At 42.6% G+C, this 20,871-nt stretch overlaps 1 protein-coding gene across 1 annotated transcript in view; it reads left to right on the top strand.

The window, feature by feature from the left end:
• The first annotated feature begins 3,720 nt into the window (after positions 1–3,720).
• CMTM8 (CKLF like MARVEL transmembrane domain containing 8) overlaps positions 3,721–20,871 on the top strand; it is an 80,941-nt gene continuing 63,790 nt past the window's right edge. The window contains exon 1 of the mRNA XM_089691342.1: positions 3,721–4,008. Within this exon, the coding sequence (XP_089547468.1) occupies positions 3,871–4,008 (138 nt within the window). The 5' untranslated portion in view covers positions 3,721–3,870. The remainder of the gene's footprint in view (positions 4,009–20,871) is intronic.

Genomic DNA, 20,871 nt, shown 5'->3' with positions numbered 1-20,871 from the left:
AAATTAAGTATTTAAGGAAAGTTTTAATTAAAAAAAATCTCTAAAGCCAAAACTCTTTTTTTTATTGTAGACAGATTGTGTCCAGGGTTGTTGTTTTTCCAAACTAAGCTAAGCTAAGTGGACATCCCACATGGAAGAAAATTATATTTGAAATATATTTTAAAAATATTCTTCCCAAGTATATTGACATGTATTTGAAATGCTACAATTTTGGCCATATTCAACATATTTAAAAATATATTTCAATGTAAAAAATTATATATATATATATATATATATATATATACATACATACATAAACACTGCATGTTGAAATGCGTTTTTATTACAAAATATATGAAAAATATATTTAAAAATACATTTCAAATATACTGTATGTCTTTAAAAATACAAATCTACATTTGAATGCATTTACAAATACATGTAAAAATGTATGTTAAAATTACTTTTGTATATGTAAAAAAAATCTGAAGAATTTATTTTTAAAAATATATATTATTTAAATATATTCTTCAGATTTTTTTAACATACAGTATAAAAAAGTCATTTTAACATAAATTTTTACATATATTTGTAAATGCATTCCAAAAATGTAGATGTGTATTTTTAAAGCGGAGCTCCACCCAAAAGGGGAAGTTCTACTTTAAGGACTGCTCCCCCACTCCCCATTAAGGATTGGCACCTTTGGGGAGCGGATACCCAAATTTGACAGGTACCCGCTCCCACTTCCGGTCCGATTGCCTAGGCAATCGGAAGCGGAAGGTGTCCTCACTGTAGTCTTTTGGGACACGTGACAGGTCCCAGAAGACTACAGGACCATTCACGAAGTGCAGCGCTACTCGCGCATGCGCAGTGGGTACCCAGCTGTGAAGCCGCAAGCTGTCACAGCCGGGTGCCCACACTGAAGATGCCGGCCTCCTGGAATACAGGACAGCTGGTGAAACGAGCTGCGGGGGACACACCACGGGACCGAGGAACAGGTAAGTGGCTGTTTTTTAAGTCGGCAGCTACAGTTTTTGTAGCTGCTGACTTTTATTTTTTGATAGGTTGAGTGGAACTCCATTTTAAAGACATACAGTATATTTGAAATGTGTTTTTAAAAAATTTCATATGTTTTGTATTAAAAACACATTTCAACATGCAGTATACAGTATATATATATATATATATATATATATATATATATATTGAATATGGCCAAAATTGTAGCATTTCAAATATATTTATTTATTTATTATAGGTACTTATATAGCGCCGTCAATTTACGCAGCGCTTTTTACATATATTTTGTACATTCACATCAGTACCTAACCCTCAAGGGGCGTACATTTTAAGGTCTCTAACTCACATTTATATAAAAGGGACAATTTAGACAGGATCCAATTAACCTACCAGCATGTCTTTGGAGTGTGGGAGGAAACCGGAGTACCCGGAGGAAACCCATGCAGGCACAGGGAGAACATGCAAACTCCAGGCAGGAGGTGCCGTGGCTGGGATTCGAACCAACGACCCTAGTACTGCCAGGTGGAAGTGCTAACCATTTAATATATGTCAATATATTTGGGAAGAAGGTTTTTAAAATATATTTCAAATATATTTTTCTTCCATATGGGATAGCACAGTGCAAATGAGTCGTGAGGTGGTGTTGTTGTAGCTGCCTCTGAACACGCAAACGATCCCCCACCGGTTTTCTGTGTGAATGTAGCCTTGGGGTGTGTTGGCATGCCATTCATTCTGAATACTTTGCTTTCTTAAGCAAAGAAAAAAAATAAATAAATTGGCCTTTAATATTAGGCAGTTAGGCCCCATTCAAGCCTGGAAGCTCCAAAATGCTCAGGGAGAAAAAAAAACAATGAATCTCGATGGTGGTGGTTCACGTCCACGAAGCAGTTAATATACATAAAATTATTACAGATAATATTTTTGCAGTAACATACAACCCCTACAAGACCTGTGCTGCACTTGATAGCAGGGGCGGACTGACCATTTGGAAACTCGGGCACTGCCTGAGGGCCCGGGATCAGTAGGGGGCCCCATGGGATGCCCCTGGGACCTTTTTCATAGGCTTTTTTGAGTTTGGGCAAGGACACAGGGGCCCCATGATCCCCTATTGCCCATGGGCCCCATGAGTTGTCAGTCCGCCCCAGTTCATGTCTCCACTCTAAAAATGCCCGAAGCTTTAGTCCCCATGCACATTTGAAGTTTTTGGCTGTTTTTGGCTTTTGGCATTTTTTTTCTACAGCTAGTAAACCCCCCAGCATGTTATTCTATGTGTCCATGCACACATAGACTGTAATCAACATTTTTTGGCTGGAAAAAACCCAGGACTAGCGGGTTTCTAGAGGAGTTTTTTAGCTGTAAAGACGCTCTAACGCTGAAAAAAGTAGCAAAACGCAATAAAATGCTGCAAACCAGACTTTTTTTTTGCCCAAAAAATGTTTTAAAATAACCTTTAACAACCGCAAACGTGGAAAAACGCTGCTAAACTTGGCAAAATGCTAATGCAAAAACGCTAAAAAAAGCGGTTTTAATGTGACTTTACATAGCGAACGTTACCAGCGTTATAAAAACGTCCAGTGTGAATGAGCGCTTAGTCCTCAAGCACACTTGACGTTTTTGGCTGTTTTTGGCTTTTGACGGTTTTTTCTACAGCTAGTAAGCCCCCCAGCATGTTATCCTATGTGTTCATGCACACATAGACTGTAATCACCTTTTTGGCTGGAAAAAAACCCAGGACTAGTGGGATTCTAGAGGAGTTTTGAAAACGTTGAAAAATGCGGCAAAACGCAGTAAAGCGCTGTAAACCGGCGTTTTTGGACTTTTTTTTACCCCCCCCCCAATTTTTTTGGTAAAGAAAACCGGTAAAAAACGCAAACATGGAAAAATGTGGGAAAATGCCTCTAAACGCTAATGCAAGAACGCTAAAAAACTCATGTTTGTAACGTGACTTTACACGGCTAACATTACCAGCGTTATCAAAACACCCCGTGTGCATGAGGAAAAGGTTTTGTAGGTATTTTTGTAGCCCGATTTGGGAAGATTGGTGCATTTGTGAAGCAATCCACACATAACAGTGAACGATGTAACGTATGATAGTTTTCTTTGCTGGCTAATACAAAAAAAAACAAAGCTCCAAAACGCCTGGATAATGCTGTACAAAAACACACATACAAATATGGGACAAAAATCCTGAAAAAAAGCGCAAAAAAGTGACAGGCGTGAAAGCAGCCTGAGGCCTATAGGTGAGGTGTACCAAAATATGAAAAGTTCTACAATCCTGTCAGGACAGGAATAACCCCACAGAAGATGTTTTCCTCATGAGGAAGACTGCAGTCCAGGTTCCGAACCTCCATCCAGGGTGCAGGCCGTGAACACCTGTCCTGGTTTTTCTCCTCACCTTCTCTACAAATCTCCCTTCCCTCCCCAGCTAGGTGTGTGATCAGACCAGGTCACCATGTCTGCAGGCAAAGCCCTGCCAACCTTGTATGATAAGTGGCATCACCCCCCTTCCAGGTGCTGGGGCCCCCATTTCATCATCACTCGCTCTCCATTCCTTGCACCCTCCAGCCTCACATTTAACTTTGAAGATGAGGAGATTTATGAGAAGGCGAACAAAGGTACTTATTGTGTGTACTCAGCAGACCGTCTACCTGAGCAGTGCCCTGCCCCATGTGTGGAGGAGGAGGGAGGAGGAGGGCAGTGACTGTCCCTTTGTGTAGTGTGATGGGTGCAGTGCCAGGGACATGAGAGGAGCACAGCTCCCAGATCACATCACTTGTCAGGAGTGTGCAGTCCTTGTGTGATCTCTGTACAGGGGGGATGTGCTGTGTACAAGGTTTGTAAAGTGTCCTTGGGCTTTCTACAGGGGAGATGGAAGAGGAAAGAGCTCGCTCCCACACCGTCACCACCACCACCAGCTCCTACTGTGACACCTTCGCCACAACTGCCAGCTTCTATGACAGGAGTTTCCTCACCACTGCCCCAGGCCTGCTGCTGCTGGCAGAGATCGTGAGTATACCATCCACCTACTATGTATATCCATGTATACTGTGCCACCGCTACATCTATATGTAGAGACAAAACTTTCTGCTTTAGCCTGGGTTCACATATATGTGGTGCGGTATCCCACATGTGATTCACACGGGAATCGCACCGCATTCCTCTGCAAGTCACATGCGATATGTGTGCGGTGCGATTGGAGCCATACATTTTGTATGGCTCTAATCGCAACAGCACCAAAAACATGTAGGGTCCTTTTTTGGGTCCGCACTAGGATCAGATCGCATAGGTATCCGTGCGATCCAATTCTGCATATCGGGTTTTGCGGACCACTTTCAGAGTGTTGTTCACATAACATACACACCCGCAGCGGTTTGCATGAATGGGGTGCGATTCTGATGCGGTGTGAATTTTCAGTGAAAACGCTGCGAATTCTGCAATGTATCAGTATGAGTCAGGGCTCATGTACACTGCAGCTGCTAAACTGAAGTTTAGGAGCAGTTGTGCGTCTTTTTTTTTGTGGTTTTTTTTTTTTTTTTTTTTTTTTTTTTTTTTTTTTCTGGTTTTTTTTTCTGGTTTTTTTTTCTGGTTTTTTTTGTTTTGTTTTGTTTTCAGCAGCTCCAGAAGTCCTGAATTCTCCTTTGTTTTCCTATGTATCCATGTACACATAGTCATTTAGGCCCCATGTACACGGGACACTTCTGAACGATGGAAACTGACTGTTGGAAAACGTAGGTTACAAAATGTCTGTTTTAGCCGCGTTTGCATACTGCGTTTATGAGCATTTGCGTTTAGAAGGGTTATTTAAAGATAACCTCCAAAATGCACTGAAAACAAGTAAAAAATGTAACTATTTCAGATATTTTGAGAGAAATAGAGAGCGCAGAAGCAGAGAGAGCAGTATTTGTTGAGATTAGTTGTGTGTGTGTGTGGTTTTTTCCTTTTTTTTTTTTTTTTTGTGGTGTTTGGATGTGTTCCAGCTCATTTCTGTGCAGAAATGATTGCAGCAGTGTCTAATATTTTCTTTCATGCGAAACTTCAAAGTATGGTGTACTAGGCCCATTTGAGTACCGGGAAAATGCTTTGCATGCATTTTTCATCATCAAAAAAAGGCTCTGGACAGCATCTGTAAATGGAAGAGTTAAAAATAATTTTCAAATGCCTATAAAAGAGGTTAGCCACATTTTTAATTTAAAACGCTGATAAAATCTACTGCTGAAAGCAAGTTTTCTGCGTTCAAAAAAACGACTGTAAACTCAACTGCCTGTAAACGATGATGTGTACATGGACACATAGGAAAACATTAGGGTGAGTACAGGGGCTGCTGAAAAAACCTCAGAACAGCTCCTAAACATTCATCAGCTGCAGTGTAGATGAGCCCTTACAGCAGTTTACAGGCAGTTGAGGTTACAGGCATTTTTTTTGAAAGCACAAAAATAGCGTTCAGGAGTAGAGTTTACCGGCGTTTCAAATGCCAAACGCTTGTAATCGCGTTTTACATTTAGACGTATTTTTGGGCTGGTCAGATGCTGTCCAGAGCCTTTTTTCTTCATCAGAAATGCATGCACAGCGTTTTCCATGTATTCAAATGGACCTGGTACACCAGCGCAGTCAGTTCCGGGTTTCACGTGCAGGAAAAAATGGTAGAACGTGCTGCAATATTTCTGCACAGAAATGTACTGGAACACAGCAAAAAAGCACAAGGAGGGTTGTGTGCACTCCAGAATGCATCCGGAGGCGTTGCAGCACTATGTATCTCCTCCCACAGTGCCAAGCATGTTTCACCAGCCACCTTTGCTACAGTTGGAACACCCATCAGAAAGTGGTGCTCTCTGCTCTCCTTATTTCTCACAAAATATCTGAAACAGTTAATTTACTATTTTTCAGTGCATTCTGGGCATTTGGGAGGGTCTCCTGAGGTTATCTTTTAGAAACACTTGCAAACGCAGCTAAATGCGGTAGGTAAATGTGGCTAAACTGAAGTTTTTAACCTACGTTTTCTAGCAGTCAGTTTTTCAAACACCCCGTGTACATGAGCCCTTCGTTTAGGACAGGGAAGGGTGCCAACCCCTGCCAGGTGACTTCTTTGTTTGGGGATCCTGTTCTATGGCCTCATGCATACAGGATGTCTAAGGCTAGGCTCACGCTTTAGTGGCTCTGTGAGCCACGCTTTGAGCAGGCACAGCAGTTCATTCATTTGAATAGGCTGCCATGCCTCCTGAAACGCAGGGAAAAGGTCCCTTCTTTATTTATTTTTTAACCACTTGCCCTCCACAGTAGTCACCCCCTCTTCCTGACCAGGCCATTTTTTGTGATACAGCGCTGCGTTACTTTAATTGACAATTGCGCGGTCATGCAAATGAAATTTATGTCCATTTTCCCACAAATAGAGCTTTCTTTCGGTGGTATTTGATCAACTGTGCGATTTTTATTTATTTTTTCACTATAAATGAAAATAGACCAACAATTTTGAAAAAAAACACAATCTTTTTAACTTTTTGCTATAAAATGTATCTAGTAAAAAAAATTATAAAAATCAAATGCCGTCATAATATTAGGCCAAAATGACTACTATGTCTTTGCTAAAAAAAAAAAAAAATCCCAATACATGTAAATGAATTGGTTTATGTGAAAGTTGTAGCATCTACAAATGACAGTATATATACTAGAATATTTTTTTTTTTTTTTTTTTTTTTTTATACTAGTAATGGCGGCGATCAACGACTTATAGTGGGACTGTGGCAGGTTTTCTGACAATTGGGGGGGAATGACTAACTGCCACTGACATCCCAATGACGCCAATACAGTGATCAGTGCTAATAAAAAGCACTGACACTGTACTAATGACACTGGGCAGGAAGGAGTTAACATCGGGGGTTATCAAAGGGTTAACTGTGTGTTTTACTAGCAAAACATGCTGCTGTGTATTTCTTAGCTGTGCAGAGAAATACACAGCGGCATGTTACTGCTGGAAGGAGAAAGACCTGTGCTGTTTACACAGAGGTCTCTCCCCTGTCTGTGTTACTCAGCAATCGCTGGGTACCAGAGGGGGATTTCTGGCCGGGATCCGGTGATTAACATCTGTAACTGTGTGCACACGCAGCCCCTACCCGGAAATGCAAATCACATATACGTGATTTTGTGCAGACCTGCCACCCTGTAGCAGTATTTCTGCTATAGGTTGACGGGGAAGTGGTTAAATCGCAGCCCTCATGGAAACTGCAATTGCACTACTTTTATACTATTGGAGTTTCTTAAACGTCAGCGTCTAGGAGCAAGAAAAAAAAAATGTTCTTGTACAATCTTTTTTGGAGCTTTTTCCGGCAGAAAAATACGCTAAACGCTTTTTTTTTTTTTTTTTTTTTTTTTTTTTTTTCTTGTACTGTAAAAATGCTAATAACACACTAACAGTCCTAAACGCTACTAAGAAACACTATTACCATCATTTTGTATTCAGCATTTTTTTCCAGCATTTTTTTAAACTTAAAAAAAAATAAATAAACTCTAATGTACATGGACCCGTAAATGCCTATGTGTGCTTGGACACCTAGGGTAACAATATAGAGATGCATTCACAGGCTGAAAGAGTGGGGTTATTCTTGTACTGAATTTTAGAACTTTTTTTTTTTTTTATAATTTGATAAACTTCACCTGTTGCTTCCATAGTGTCACTAAAATCTCCTGTTTGATAAAAACTGTTATTCATGTGTGTACTGTATTCTTAATGCCGGTGACTCCTGGCCCTTTTAGGGGTTTCTGATGCCGTGAGGTGGGGTGGCATTTATGATCTTGGCTGTCACAACTGTTACATGAACGGAAAGCTCCCGATCACAAGTAGAGCTCAGGAGCTTTCTGTTAGCTGCTGGGATTGCGCACAGCATGTGCTCTCGGCACAGCTCTGTTTACATTCTGGTAAGCATATATGTGGCCCAGGGGCGGACTGACAACTCATGGGGCCCCCGGTCAATAGGGGATCATGGGGCCCCTGTGTCCTTGCCCAAACTCAAAAAAGCCTATGAAAAAGGTACCAGGGGCATCTCATGGGGCCCCCTACTGACCCCGGGCCCTCGGGCAGTGCCCGAGTTTCCAAATGGTCAGTCCGCCCCTGATGTGGCCTCTCTGTGTCAAGGAGCAGGAGCTTATTTTGGGCAGGAAAGCATTGAAGTGAATAAGCTACCCTATGTGTGACATGCGCAATTGCGTGAAAATTGCTCAAGAAAAATTGCGAGCGCGAACACTTGTTTCCACTGTGCAATACCTGAATGGAGCATAAAGGAAAATAAAAGCACTTTTCATGCACTGTTCACACATAGTGTGGTGACTGGCATTTTTCTGCACTGGAAGAACACCACTGCAGACCAACAGAAAAAAATAATTTTCTATGTGTCTTGTTCACAGAGCTTTGACAAATATGCAGACATGCTGTATTTTTATGGAGGCACACAGATGTGCATCGCATGTCACTGCACAGCAATGCAGTGCACCGCACTGCTGTATGATCTTATAAATGAAGCTGCACTTTGTGCACTTCATATAAAGTTCACACAAAAAAAGGGAGCTGTGTGATGTGGTAAATGTTCTGTTAGTGGATCCTGCTCAGATGCTCACACACTGTAGTTAACAGGAGACATTTTATTAGATGCTCCTAGCTGCCATTATACATGTGTCTGCATAAGAACTACAACCAAAGAGAGGGAATAACACAGTTGTACCAGTATCTAAGTAGTGAGACCCCTAGAGGCCATACACAGCATATAACATATTGCTACATCCTTTCTCTTTTAAATAAAAGAACAATGAAATATAACAAACACAACATGGTGAAGTAGAACATAGCTATAAGTTAGATATAATCCTTGAGGTGAGCTGGCTTTCTGGTTGTTCTGCCAGCTCTCGTAACATATGAGGTTTCTTCACAGAAATCTTGGTGTTCTTCTGATTCTGGCAGTCTATTTTCTGGGACTGTCTCTCTCTGCCTAGAGACCTCCCTATGCTCCTCAGCAGTCCCTGTTTCTTTGTTGCTGGTATTCATAGTCTCATTGCTTTGAGTGTCCATATACTGTTCCCAGGGCCCTGTATCATGTCCTTCTTGTGTTTTTCTCAGATGTCTCCGATTTCTCCTCCATCTTCTTCCTTCCTCTGTTATAATTTCATAGGACCGTGGTCCCAATTTCTGTACAACCTTCGCTTTTTTCCAGTGTTTGTCATATTTGCCTATTGGCTGAATCCGTACATTGTCATTGCTCTGGAGAACAGGCAGATCTTTTGCAGATTTATTATAATAGAAAGCTTGCCTATCTTGATTCTTCGTTAGTTTGGCTTTAACATTGCCCACAAGCTTTGGCTTTAGTAGTTGACCTGCAGTTGGTAGGAGAGTCCTTGTACATCTACTCATAAGCCGCTGTGCTGGACTGGTGTCTAGGCCTTGTGTGGGTGTGTTTCTGTGGTCCAGTATAGACAGGTATATCTCTGTACCTGCCTGTTTTGCCTTTTGCATGAGTCTTTTGGCTGTTTTTACTGCTGACTCGGCTTTACCATTACTCTGTGGATATCCAGGAGATGATGTCTGATGCTCAAATTCCCACCTCTCCCTGAATTTTTTGAATTCGTCCGATGTAAATTGAGCGGCGTTGTCAGAGAACACAATATCCGGAATGCCATATCTGGCAAAATGGGCCTTGAGTTTTTTAATTACTGTTTTGGCCCTTGTGTCCTGTAAGTAGTCTATCTCCCAGAAGTTTGAAAAATAGTCCACAGTTACCAGATATTCTTTGTCGTTCCACGTGAACAGATCTGTTCCTACTTTTGACCATGGTCTGTTTGGAATTGCATGTGGTTGCAATGTCTCTTTCGGTTGCTTATCATTGCACGATGCACATATTTCACACTGTGCTATAAAGTTTTTTATGTGGTCATTCATTCCAGGCCAATAAACATATTCTCGTGCACGACGTAGACATCCTTCTACACCTAAGTGAGTCGAGTGCAATCTTTCTATAATGTCTCTTCTAAGGGATGTTGGTATGACAGCCCTTTCTCCTTTAAAGATGATTCCATGCTGCACAGAGAGTTCATCTCTTATGTGAAAAAATGGAGAAACCTCCATTGGAGCATGCTGCTTGTGTTTTGTCCATCCCTTCAAGATGACAGTCGTTAGGATCTGTAGAGTTTTATCTTCCGCTGTGCCGGTTTGTATTTGTTTCAGTCTGTCTTTTGAGACAGACAGATATTCACACATATTGATGCTTTCAATGTCTTTTTCTTCTTCATTTGTGATGGGTAAGTAAGCTCTGCTTAGGGCATCTGCAATCAGTAAATCCTTTCCTGGACAGTAACAAATGTTAAAATCATATTTCTGAAGCCTTAACAGCATACGCTGCAGTCTTTTTGGGGCATTCAGTAGTGGCTTCTTTGTAATACTTTCTAAAGGCTTGTGATCTGAATGCACCACCACTTGTCGACCGTAGGTGTACTGGTGAAATTTCTCTAACCCAAATACTACCGCTAGTAGTTCCTTCTCGATTTGAGCATATCCTTGCTCTGTTAGAGTTAACGCTCTGCTTGCATATGTGATTGGCTGTTTATCCTGCATTAGTGTGGCTCCAAGGCCAGTTTCTGAGGCATCACATTGTACTACCACTGCTTGATCTGGATCAAAATATTTTAGCGTTGCTGCGTCTGCAATAGCATTTTTCACTGACTGAAAAGCAGTTTCATGGCTTTCTGTCCATTCCCAGAGTACGTCTTTGTGAGTTAGCTGTCTCAGTGGCTCACACATGTCTGATAAATGCTTGCAAAATTTGGAAAGATAATTCACCATGCCCAGGAATCGTTGTACTCCACGTATATCTGTAGGTGTCGGCATGTCCTGTATTGCCCTCACCTTCTCTGGATCGACTTTAACACCATTTGAGGTAAGAAGATGTCCAATATATGGCACTTCTGTCATTTTTAGTTTGAATTTTTCCAGGTTCAGTTTGATTTGTTTTTTTCTACATCTGTCTAAGAATTGTATCATCTTTTTATCGTGATCCTTTGTTGCGGATGCTAGATCATCACCTTCCCCAACTATTAGTATATCGTCTGCTATTATTTTTACTCCAGACAGTCCTTCCAAAGCTTGCATCAATTTTTGTTGGAACACTTCTGGAGCCGGGCTTACTCCCATTGGCATTCTAAGCCACTTATAGCGTCCAAATGGGGAAGAAAATGCTGTTAATAAACTTGATTCTTTATCCAGTTCCACGTGCCAGAACCCATTTTTCACATCACATACCGAAAATATTTTAGCCTTTGATAGATCTGGTAGAATATCTTCTATTGTTGGCATTGGATAGTGATTTCTTTTAAGGGCCTTGTTCAGTGGCTTAGGATCAATGCATATTCTTAACTTGCCTGATGGTTTTTTTCACTATCACCAAACTGCTTATCCAGTCTGTGCTTTCCTGTACTGGTGCTATCATACCTCTGCTGTGCAAATCCTGCAGTTCCTCTTTAAGTGGTTGCATTAAGGCTACAGGTACTCTTCTTGGAGGCAGTCTGGTAGGCTGTATTGTATGATCAATTTCTAGTTTGTATTTACCTTCTAGGCACCCATCACCTTCAAATAAATCAGCATACTCTGTTTTTATGTGGTGAAAATCCAAAATGCATTCTGCCTTTTGTTTCGGATTTTGAGTATTCTCAGAAACTTCCAGAGCCATGATGTTATGGGACTGCACCTTTATTAAGTCCATAGCCTGAACTGCTTTAACTCCCAGCAAAGGAATGTGATCGTCGTCCTGCAACACAGTAAACTCCACTCTGTAGCTCTTTCTGTTACGTGGATTTCTTAATTTTAGCTTGCATGTTCCCATGGGTTTCAGAACACTTTTGTTGTACATGACCAGTACCTTATCAGTGGGCTCAATGGGAACCTGTTTGTTAAGCAGAGTAAATGGAATGACATTGCAGCTTGCTCCACAATCCAGCTGAAATCTTATGGGCTGTTCATCCACCATAAATATGGCAAAGAGCTGCTTTGCATCATTGGCTACTGGCTGTTTGACTACATTGACGTTCTCTGTTGCAGACTGCAGCTGCAGCCATGTGATGCCCTCTGTGCTGTCCTCGTCTGTGTCCTGGGTCACTGTGTGGACTTGTCTGTACTGTTTTCTGGTTTTGAATCTGCACACAGCTGAAAAGTGGTTCATCTTGCCACAAGTCCTGCAGGACTCCCCATACGCTGGACATTTCTCTTTGTCTCTTTCATGTCTTTTGCCACAGTATTTACACTGGACTGAGCTCACAGGGAGCCTGGACCTTGCTCTGCCTTTCACAGATACTGCATGTACTGAGGCATCACTGGTGCCCTCCACCATCTTCAGCCTGTCTTTAGTCAGCTCAGCAGCCCTGCAGAATTGTATACATTTCTCCAGCGCCAGCTCTTCCTCCCTCAGTAATCTTTCTCTGAGGTGAGAGTCTCTGATGCCACACAGTATCCTGTCTCGGATAAGGGAGTCCCTGATGTCCCCAAATCCACAGGTTGCAGCCAGTCTCCTCAGCTCTGTCACATATCTGTCCACACTGTCCCCAATCTCCTGATTCCTTGAGAAGAACTTGTATCTCTCCACTGTCTCATTCTTTTTGGGGTCACAATGCTTATCAAATGCTTGCAGTATGTCTGTCAGTGCCATGCTGTCTGTGAGCAGGGTCTCGGCTAGTTCTCTGCCTTTTTCCCCAATCAAGTAATAAAACAGCTTTACTTCCCTCTGCTCATCTCTGGGTGCCACTGTCAGGTCCACATACAGAGTAAACTCTTCCTTCCAGTGTCTCCATGTCTGTGAGAGATTGGAAGAAGTGACATCCAGTCTCTGAGGGGGTTTCAGGCCACTCTCCATAGTGCAGTCTGATAGGGACTCTGTACTTACAGTTGCTGATTCTCTGTACAGTTCCAGTGTCACACAATCTGTATTTGTAGACAGAAGACTTGCTATTCAGAGGTTCAGTGCCCAGCTGCCACCATGTTCTGTTAGTGGATCCTGCTCAGATGCTCACACACTGTAGTTAACAGGAGACATTTTATTAGATGCTCCTAGCTGCCATTATACATGTGTCTGCATAAGAACTACAACCAAAGAGAGGCAATAACACAGTTGTACCAGTATCTAAGTAGTGAGACCCCTAGAGGCCATACACAGCATATAACATATTGCTACAGTAAAGTACACATTAGAGTGTCAAAACAGACCGCTTCCCTCCCACTAAACCACTCTGATTTGGTGTGTGGGCAATGTGAACAGGCTCCTCTGCTTCCCCATGCTTTGGCGGTAGACTGTCTCTCAGCAACATCACGTCCAATGCAGGGCTATAGACTATGCATCGGTCTTGATGACATTACCTTAAACTGCTGGTGGATGGGGGAGGAAGAAGCTGCAGGGACCAATCTAGAAGCACTGAGGATCAGGTAAGTTTAATGAGCCACCCCCATAGGCCTAAATGATCAACTAACCTTGCAGTGCAGGGGCTGCCTCACTGCAAGGGACTGTCTTCACGTTTCGCAGAGTTGGGCTTTAGGCTCCATGCACACTAGCATTTTTTTTTTTTTTTTAAGCTTCTAGAAGCTTTTTTTTTTTTTTTTTTTTTTTTTTTTTTTTTTTTTTTTTCCTCCTGCTCCTAAGAGCTAAATAGTGTTCTCCTATGTGTCCATGTACACTGTTTTTAGACTAGTAGCGTTTTTCAGGCTATAGCGTTTAGAAACAGGGAAAAAAGGTTTTTGGGGAGTTTAGAGTTTTTTTTAGAGTCTGGCAGAAAAAAAATGCTACTAAAATGCTCCTAACAACATTTATTTATTTATTTATTTTTTTCCCCTGCTGTGGCTAGGGTGGCTGTGATTGTTCTCCATAGTCCCACTGTATATAGGAACGTAGCCACCCTCTCTTGTTCACTCCTTAGATGGACTAGGGAATATGGGATACATAGTGTGCATGGAGCAGTACACATGACTACAACTAATGTGCACGGCTTGTTCCAAAAAAATTGAAGTAAGGAGGGAAAATTAGAGGTTTGGGAGCGCTCAGAGGAAGTTACAGGGAGATGGAAAAACACATCAAATGATTTAATGAAAAATAGGTTGCAGTGGATGTGTATGAAGTATTTGTGGAGAATAAGGATACTGTTTAGTAACACTTAAAGCCTACTTTCGGGGTTTTATATAACCCCAAAACCCGTTACCTGTAATGATGTGTATCCTATGCCTTGCAGGCTGCTGACCATGTAAATAATCAGTCCTGCCACCAGATATTGCCCAGAGCACAAAACATTCTGTGAATGGAGGAGGAGAAGATTAATGAAAGTATCTCCCCTGCCCATTCACAGAATGCATTGTGTGAGAATAAAAAGTACATGATCTGTGAATGGTGGAGAAGGCAGGAAAGGGCAATGGAGTGGCGCAGGTTCTTTACACTTCCAGCTCCTGCTTTTAACCCCTGCAACACTGATTGCTGTTCTGCGCTGCTTCTAGTGGCATGAAGGAAGGAATTTTATATGAAGCACTATTGTGTCCCTTTCCCCCCCAAACAAAAGCATAAACTTTAGCCTTTAGCTTTATTTGCGTTGTGTAATGTGGCGTGTTAGGCAGTCTGTTCAAAATAATGGGTTGCCAAAGCACACAACCCTTTTTGTATTAACATAATGGATACATGCTACAACACAGGTATGTGGCACAGCAACATGTTCTATGTGTGTTGTGTGTAAAGTGCATTTGGCTCCTTAAAGGAGACGTACTGCCAAAGCTCATTTGGCTGTACTTCTCCTGTGGATCACAGGTGTACAGTTCATTCTGCACTCCTGTGACCCACTTTCAGCACAGAGCAGGCTAAAGTCCACTGTCGGCTGTTGTCACTCAGCCGGTCCAGGCTGGGGAAGGATCGCGACAAAATGGTGGTGAATCTGGCCTGGTACTTGGCTCAGTCTCTTAGTGGTTCCCGGACCTTTTTTTTTTTTTTTTTTTTAATATTGCGTGTCCCGCGTTTTTGTTGGCGTGATCACGGCTCATTTGTCATGTGGAAAAATGCCCCGTGTTTACGGCAAAAACACCCCGCATTTTCAGGTGCTATTGAAATTAATGGCATGTGAATGCACATTTTCAAATCACAGGCAGAATCGTGGCGATTCCGCCCGCATTTTGAAATGCACAAGTGTGAATGGAGCCTAAATCTGATGTTCTGGGTGGCTTGTGTGTATTGGGTAAGGATCAAAGCTTTACCTAAGCAAGCGTAATGTCATTCAGAATTTGAATTCACAAACCTGTGAAAATGTTATCCACATGATCCAATTTGACTTTCTCTAAGGGCCCATTGGTGCTAAGCATTGTATGGTATGAATTGCCCTTTCAGATAGTGTGGCTAGAAAGTTTTTACCAGTGATGTCTTGGCCAGGAAGGGGTGTGGAGCCCAGTAAATTGGTGATGAATATTTTTCAGTTTTTTAGTGCTGTTGAAATCCTACTTCTAACTATGGTTACTGACCTGTATCTATGCTCAGCCACCTTGCTTCAACTTTTGTGAAACATCTTCTTCCACTTATTCTAAGTTATTTCTTGTTTTCTCCTCTTCTTCTAATGCTAGCAGTTGTGGGCAGGCCCTTGGCCTCCTCACTTTTGAAGCGCCCTCTAGAGTGCTACTAGAATAGTGTAGGCAAATCTATTGTGTATGACTCATGGTAACTGTGTGAGTCTGATTATGGTTTCAGGTCAAGTTGGATGGCTTAACAGATTGGGACTCTATCGCCTCCACCTGGTTGTGGAGGACCTTCCAGAAGCCAGTGGGCGGAAGAGGTGGAGACCTAATCTGCATGTTTATGGCAGTTTAACCAATCCCGAGTTTGGAGGCCCTGGTAGTGGTGGACCAGCCTATAAATATGGGAGTCAGACTGGCAGGGGGGTCAGGGTCCCCTAAGTTTTGTGGGGCTGGACTCGGGCTGGCTCAGGAGGGTCCATTCAGCAGTACAACATAAACAGGATCAATGCCTGGGAGTGGGAGCAAGGAGGACAGTGTGAATACATCAGTAGTTCTGAGAGATCTTCAGAGAAGCCAGGAGGGCTGGTAATGTCTGCAGGCTGTGGAGCTTGAAGCAGCTCTACAGGGTAGAGGATACCTCTCTGCATGTAGTTTACACGTTAAGCTGATTTTCAGAGGGGGCTGCAAGTTCCTCGCATGTAAGGGGCAATCTGCAAAGACTGATGGCTTTCAAGGAAAAGAATAGTCCAGGATTTGTTTCTATAAATAGGAAGGAGGTTGTCCCCGGGCATTGATTCAATGCCATCTTTAACGTGGGGCAAATGGGGTAGCTGCATTGCATCAAAGGGACGATGGATGGGGCAATGTACCGCCAAATCTTGGGTGACAACCTTCTTCCCTCAGCCAGGGCATTGAAAACAGGTCGTGGATGGGTGTTCCAGCATGACAATGACCCAAAACACATGGCCAAGGCAACAAAGGAGTGGCTCAAGAAGAAGCACATTAAGGTCCTGAAGTGGCCTAGCCAGTCTCCAGACCTTAATCCCATTGAAAATCTGTGGAGGGAGCTGAAAGTTCGAGTTGCCAAACGTCAGCCACCAAACCTTAATGACTTGGAGAGGATCTGCCAGGAGGAGTGGGCCAAAATCCCTCCTGAGATGTGTGCAAACCTGGTGGCCAACTACAGGAAACGTCTGACCTCTAATTGCCAACAAGGGATTTGCCACCAAGTACTAAGTCATGTTTTGTGAAGGGGATCAAATACTTATTTCCCTCATGAACATGCAAATCAGTGCCTCATTTGTTAGGCATGCATTTCTTTTGAATTTGTTGTTGCTGTTCTGTCTCTCAGTGTTACAATACACCTACCATTCTAATTTTAGACTGATCATTTCTTTGTGAGTGGGCAAACATTCAAAATCAGCAGGGGATCAAATACTTATTTCCCTCACTGTACATCAGTTAGCAATGCAAAAATGGATGCAAAACCGGACCATATGTCTGTTTTTTTTCATCTGTTCCCATTTTTCTTATGTTAAAAAAAAAAAAATCGGGCTTTCTTCTGTTAAAAAAAAAAAAAATGGATGTAAACAGGTGATCATCTGCTAGTCCATAGAAATCCATGGGTGTCTGTTTTTCATCCATAAATGAACGGATGAAAAAACAGACATATGGAACACCCGTGTAAAGATATTTTTATGCTCAGAAAAGCATCTTAAGTGTCCTTTCAAAGTACAGGGAAAAACTTTGCATTGTGAAGATGAATAACTGTGAGGCCAATTACAGATCTCCATCCCCCCAAACTTGGTTTTGCAACACTGTTCCCTTGTTAAGTTGTGTGTTTTTTGTTTTTTTTTGTTTAAATTTTTTTTTCCACGGGTCTGTGATCTGGTCATGTGACATCAAGGGTCATCCACACCTTCTTCTGACAGTGGGTGGGACCTGAATGCTTCAGACCAGTTCCACACTAAGCATATTTCAGCCAGGAAGAGAATTGGCACAAAACTAAAATTTTGGAGCTGAGCTTTAACCACAAGCCTACAGGGCAATGTTGCCCTTGAAAGGTAGACTCTATGGGGTGGATTTACTAAGGCAAATAAGCTGTTTTCTTTGGAAGGGAAGTTGTGCTCTGCAAGGGAATTTTGCTCCAGAGCTTAGTGACTGGGGTAAAGTTTCACTGTGCAAAGAATACCCAATCGTATGCCAGGAAAATAAATACAACTGCACTTTTGCTTGCATATGTTTAGATGATGGAAGTAAAAAGAACATCACCTTCTTCGCCAAGCTATTTGCAAATTTCTTTTGCAAAGTGCAACTATCCTTGAAAAGTGAACAGCATATTTGCCTTTAGAAATCTAACTCCTATATCCCAGCAGCCCTTTGATGGCAATGATATTTCCTGAAGTTGACTTGGTCCTCAAGAATGCTGATGCCTTATGACCAACGAAAACATGCACATGGGGTGTGCCTGGGCACACCCTAACCACCCTGTGTGGATTAGCATCATCATTTTGTGTGCCAGCAGGAAGATGGAAAAGATCTCACTCTGACCAGCTCTGCCATAGGAGAAGTACTTCCACACTTTTACTGTGCTGGGAAAGATTTCCCACTCATCGGCTCTGCCATAGGAGAAGTGCTTCTGCACTTATTTCACTGTGTCGGGGGAAAGATTGGAACAATCTCCCACTGAGTGGCTCTGCTTCTAAAAAGTTAGATTAGAAATATCTCCTCTCTGACCAGCAGAGTGCCGCAAGGGAGAATGGTACTGGATTTAAAAATCGGGGTGCCTAGCAGGAGCTGATGAGACCATACGCCAAGCTCCTTGCTTGGTTGGAAAGCCAGAATTCCAGGTCCTTTTATCCTCAGTTTCCCTTCCAAATTGCTCCAACTTGTATTTAAAATGTTACTAAACCCAGGACCCTGCACTTAATATATCTGCTCTACAACAGTACACACAACATGGAAATGCAATTTATTTTAGTCAATATAAACTGCTAAATACTTTTTTTTTTCTTCCCATTACCAGTATTTAGCAGTCTTGTGACTCCTATCGGTGTCCAGCTGAGCACTGGTTAAAGCTTGTAGGAAGAATTTTCATTCTGCTCTGTCCTGTGAGGCTGCATAACCCCTGACCCTCTGGACAGTGCTGATTAGCCCTGTGCTAATCAGATGCACTCTCCCAAAGAAAAAAAATTATTAGCAATACACACTAAACTGGGCATGTGCAGAGTTACTCCTAGAGTTCTGTACGATCAGCAGATGGACTGGGGACAGTAGAAGAAGGGGAGAATCAGAGAAGACTGGATCAAACAGCCTTTTTACACAGCGCAGAGGATTAACTCCTTATGTTAAACAGTGAGTATAACAAGCATGCTTTACTGCATATACAGACTGATTTTACTGTTGTGGGTTTAGGAACACTACCTGCAGTACATATACTGCTACAAGGCGGCCCCTGTGCGCAGGATCACGTATATATACTTTATCCTGCATTCCGAGGTAGGGGGTGCGCGCGAGGCGCATGACCGCCGTACCCGCAGCAGCAATCGCGGCCGCGGGTGGCAATCACCGGGTCCCGGCCGATGATTGCCAGCAATCACTGACAGAAGAAGGCTGCATTGTTTTCAATAGAGCTTTCCTCCCTGTCAGCTTTCAGCTCACTGTTCCGGGATCGCTGATCACAACCTTCCGGACAGCATGTAATGGAGAGGTACACACCCCCGCCCCCTAGTAAAACGCTCCCCTCACACAGTTAACTTTTTTTTTTTTTGCACTGATCACTGTATTGGTGTCACTGGGGATGTCAGTGACCCCAAGTCAGTTGCCCCCCAGTGTCAGAAAGTCCCGCCATAAGTCTCTGGTTGCCGTCATAAGTAACTGATCGCCACTATTATTGGTATAAAAAGAAAAAAAAAATCCAGTATCTATACCGCCGTTTGTAAACGCTATAACTTACTGCTACAGGGCGGCACAGGTGCACAAAATCACATATATATAATATATTGTGATTCGCGCTCCTGTGGTTTTCACGCCCCTCCCAGATGGTGTCAGATTGCCCGTCAGTACACCAATAATTACATTTACCCCTTGATTGCCATGAAGACGCTCATACACAATAAACCTCCATTGCTAGTACAGTGTCTGAACGGATCAATATCTTTGATCAGATCAGCACTATACCAGCGTTCACATTAGTATAACGTCCCCAAAAACGCAGCGTTAGCGGGATCAGCCCCGCCACCTGCCAGCACCTGCGTTTAGCCCCTACGCTTACCCCCTCTTCTCCCCCAGCAAGTGCAGTAAATTTTGATGACTCATATGCAGCAAAGTACCAGTACTAGTGCCGCGCTACCTTTTGGTGAACTGGCGACACCAGCGGTTTAGTACATCCTGGTCTTTCACATACCTTTTTAGATTGTAAGCTCCCATGATCAGGCCCTCCTAACCCTCTTGTATTGAACTGTATTGTTGCTGTATTGTCTCCCGTTACATTGTAAAGCGCTGAGCAAACTGTTGGTGCTATATATATCCTGTATAATAATAATAATACCAGCACTACAGTATGACTTGGTGAAGTGGTCCCATAAGTGCAGTACAAGCTGGTGAGGTGGCAAGCACAAGTATTGTCCCGCAACCACCAAGAATTCACACACAGGCCCATAGAGCTCCTAGTATCCTTCCGATGGGCAACACACAAATTCTGCAGCACCTGTACACCCCCCCTCCCTTCTCCATTCACTGCCCAACCCGGAATTCAGGTGGAAATCGCAAATTTAACTACTCCCCTTGATTTTTTTGGAGCTGTTTTTCACGGAAGATCTGTATGCATTGATTGTGGATCAAAGCATTTTATATGCACAACAATGTATTGCCGCCAACCAAAATTCAAACCTTGCCAGACCATTCGCATGGAAACCCATTACGGTTTTTGAATTTATATATTTTTTTTTTTTTTTTTTGGGGCCTAACCCTCAACATGGGCATTACTAAAAAAAATAAATTGCGTTTTGTATTGGTCCACAGACCCGATTCATCATATGCCGTGTTCTCTGCTGCCATGGCCAGGGATAGATATGAGTATAATGTGTTTTTATGCATTTCAACGACAATACACTCTGTCGTCCTTGAGGTGACCCTGAATTTGACTGGCTACACAAAATTCATCCCCTTGTAAATCACCTTAACCAAAAATTTGCCGATGTCTATACTCCCCAGCAAAACATCTGCGTTGATGAGTCCCTCATTAATTTTTCTGGCCACCTTGCATTCAAACAATTTCTCCCCAGCAAGTGTGCCAGATATGGGGTCAAGATGTAGAAGACCTGTGAGAGGGCAACAGGCTATACATATACGTTTTGGATTTACGAGGGAAAAGA

Source organism: Staurois parvus, unplaced genomic scaffold (genome assembly GCF_062004578.1).
Source record: "Staurois parvus isolate SC_StPar_1 unplaced genomic scaffold, SC_StPar_1.0 ptg000021l, whole genome shotgun sequence".
Taxonomy (NCBI): Eukaryota; Metazoa; Chordata; class Amphibia; order Anura; family Ranidae; genus Staurois; species Staurois parvus.
The sequence above is the reverse complement of the archived record's forward strand: the minus strand, read 5'-3'. Positions and strand labels throughout refer to the sequence as shown.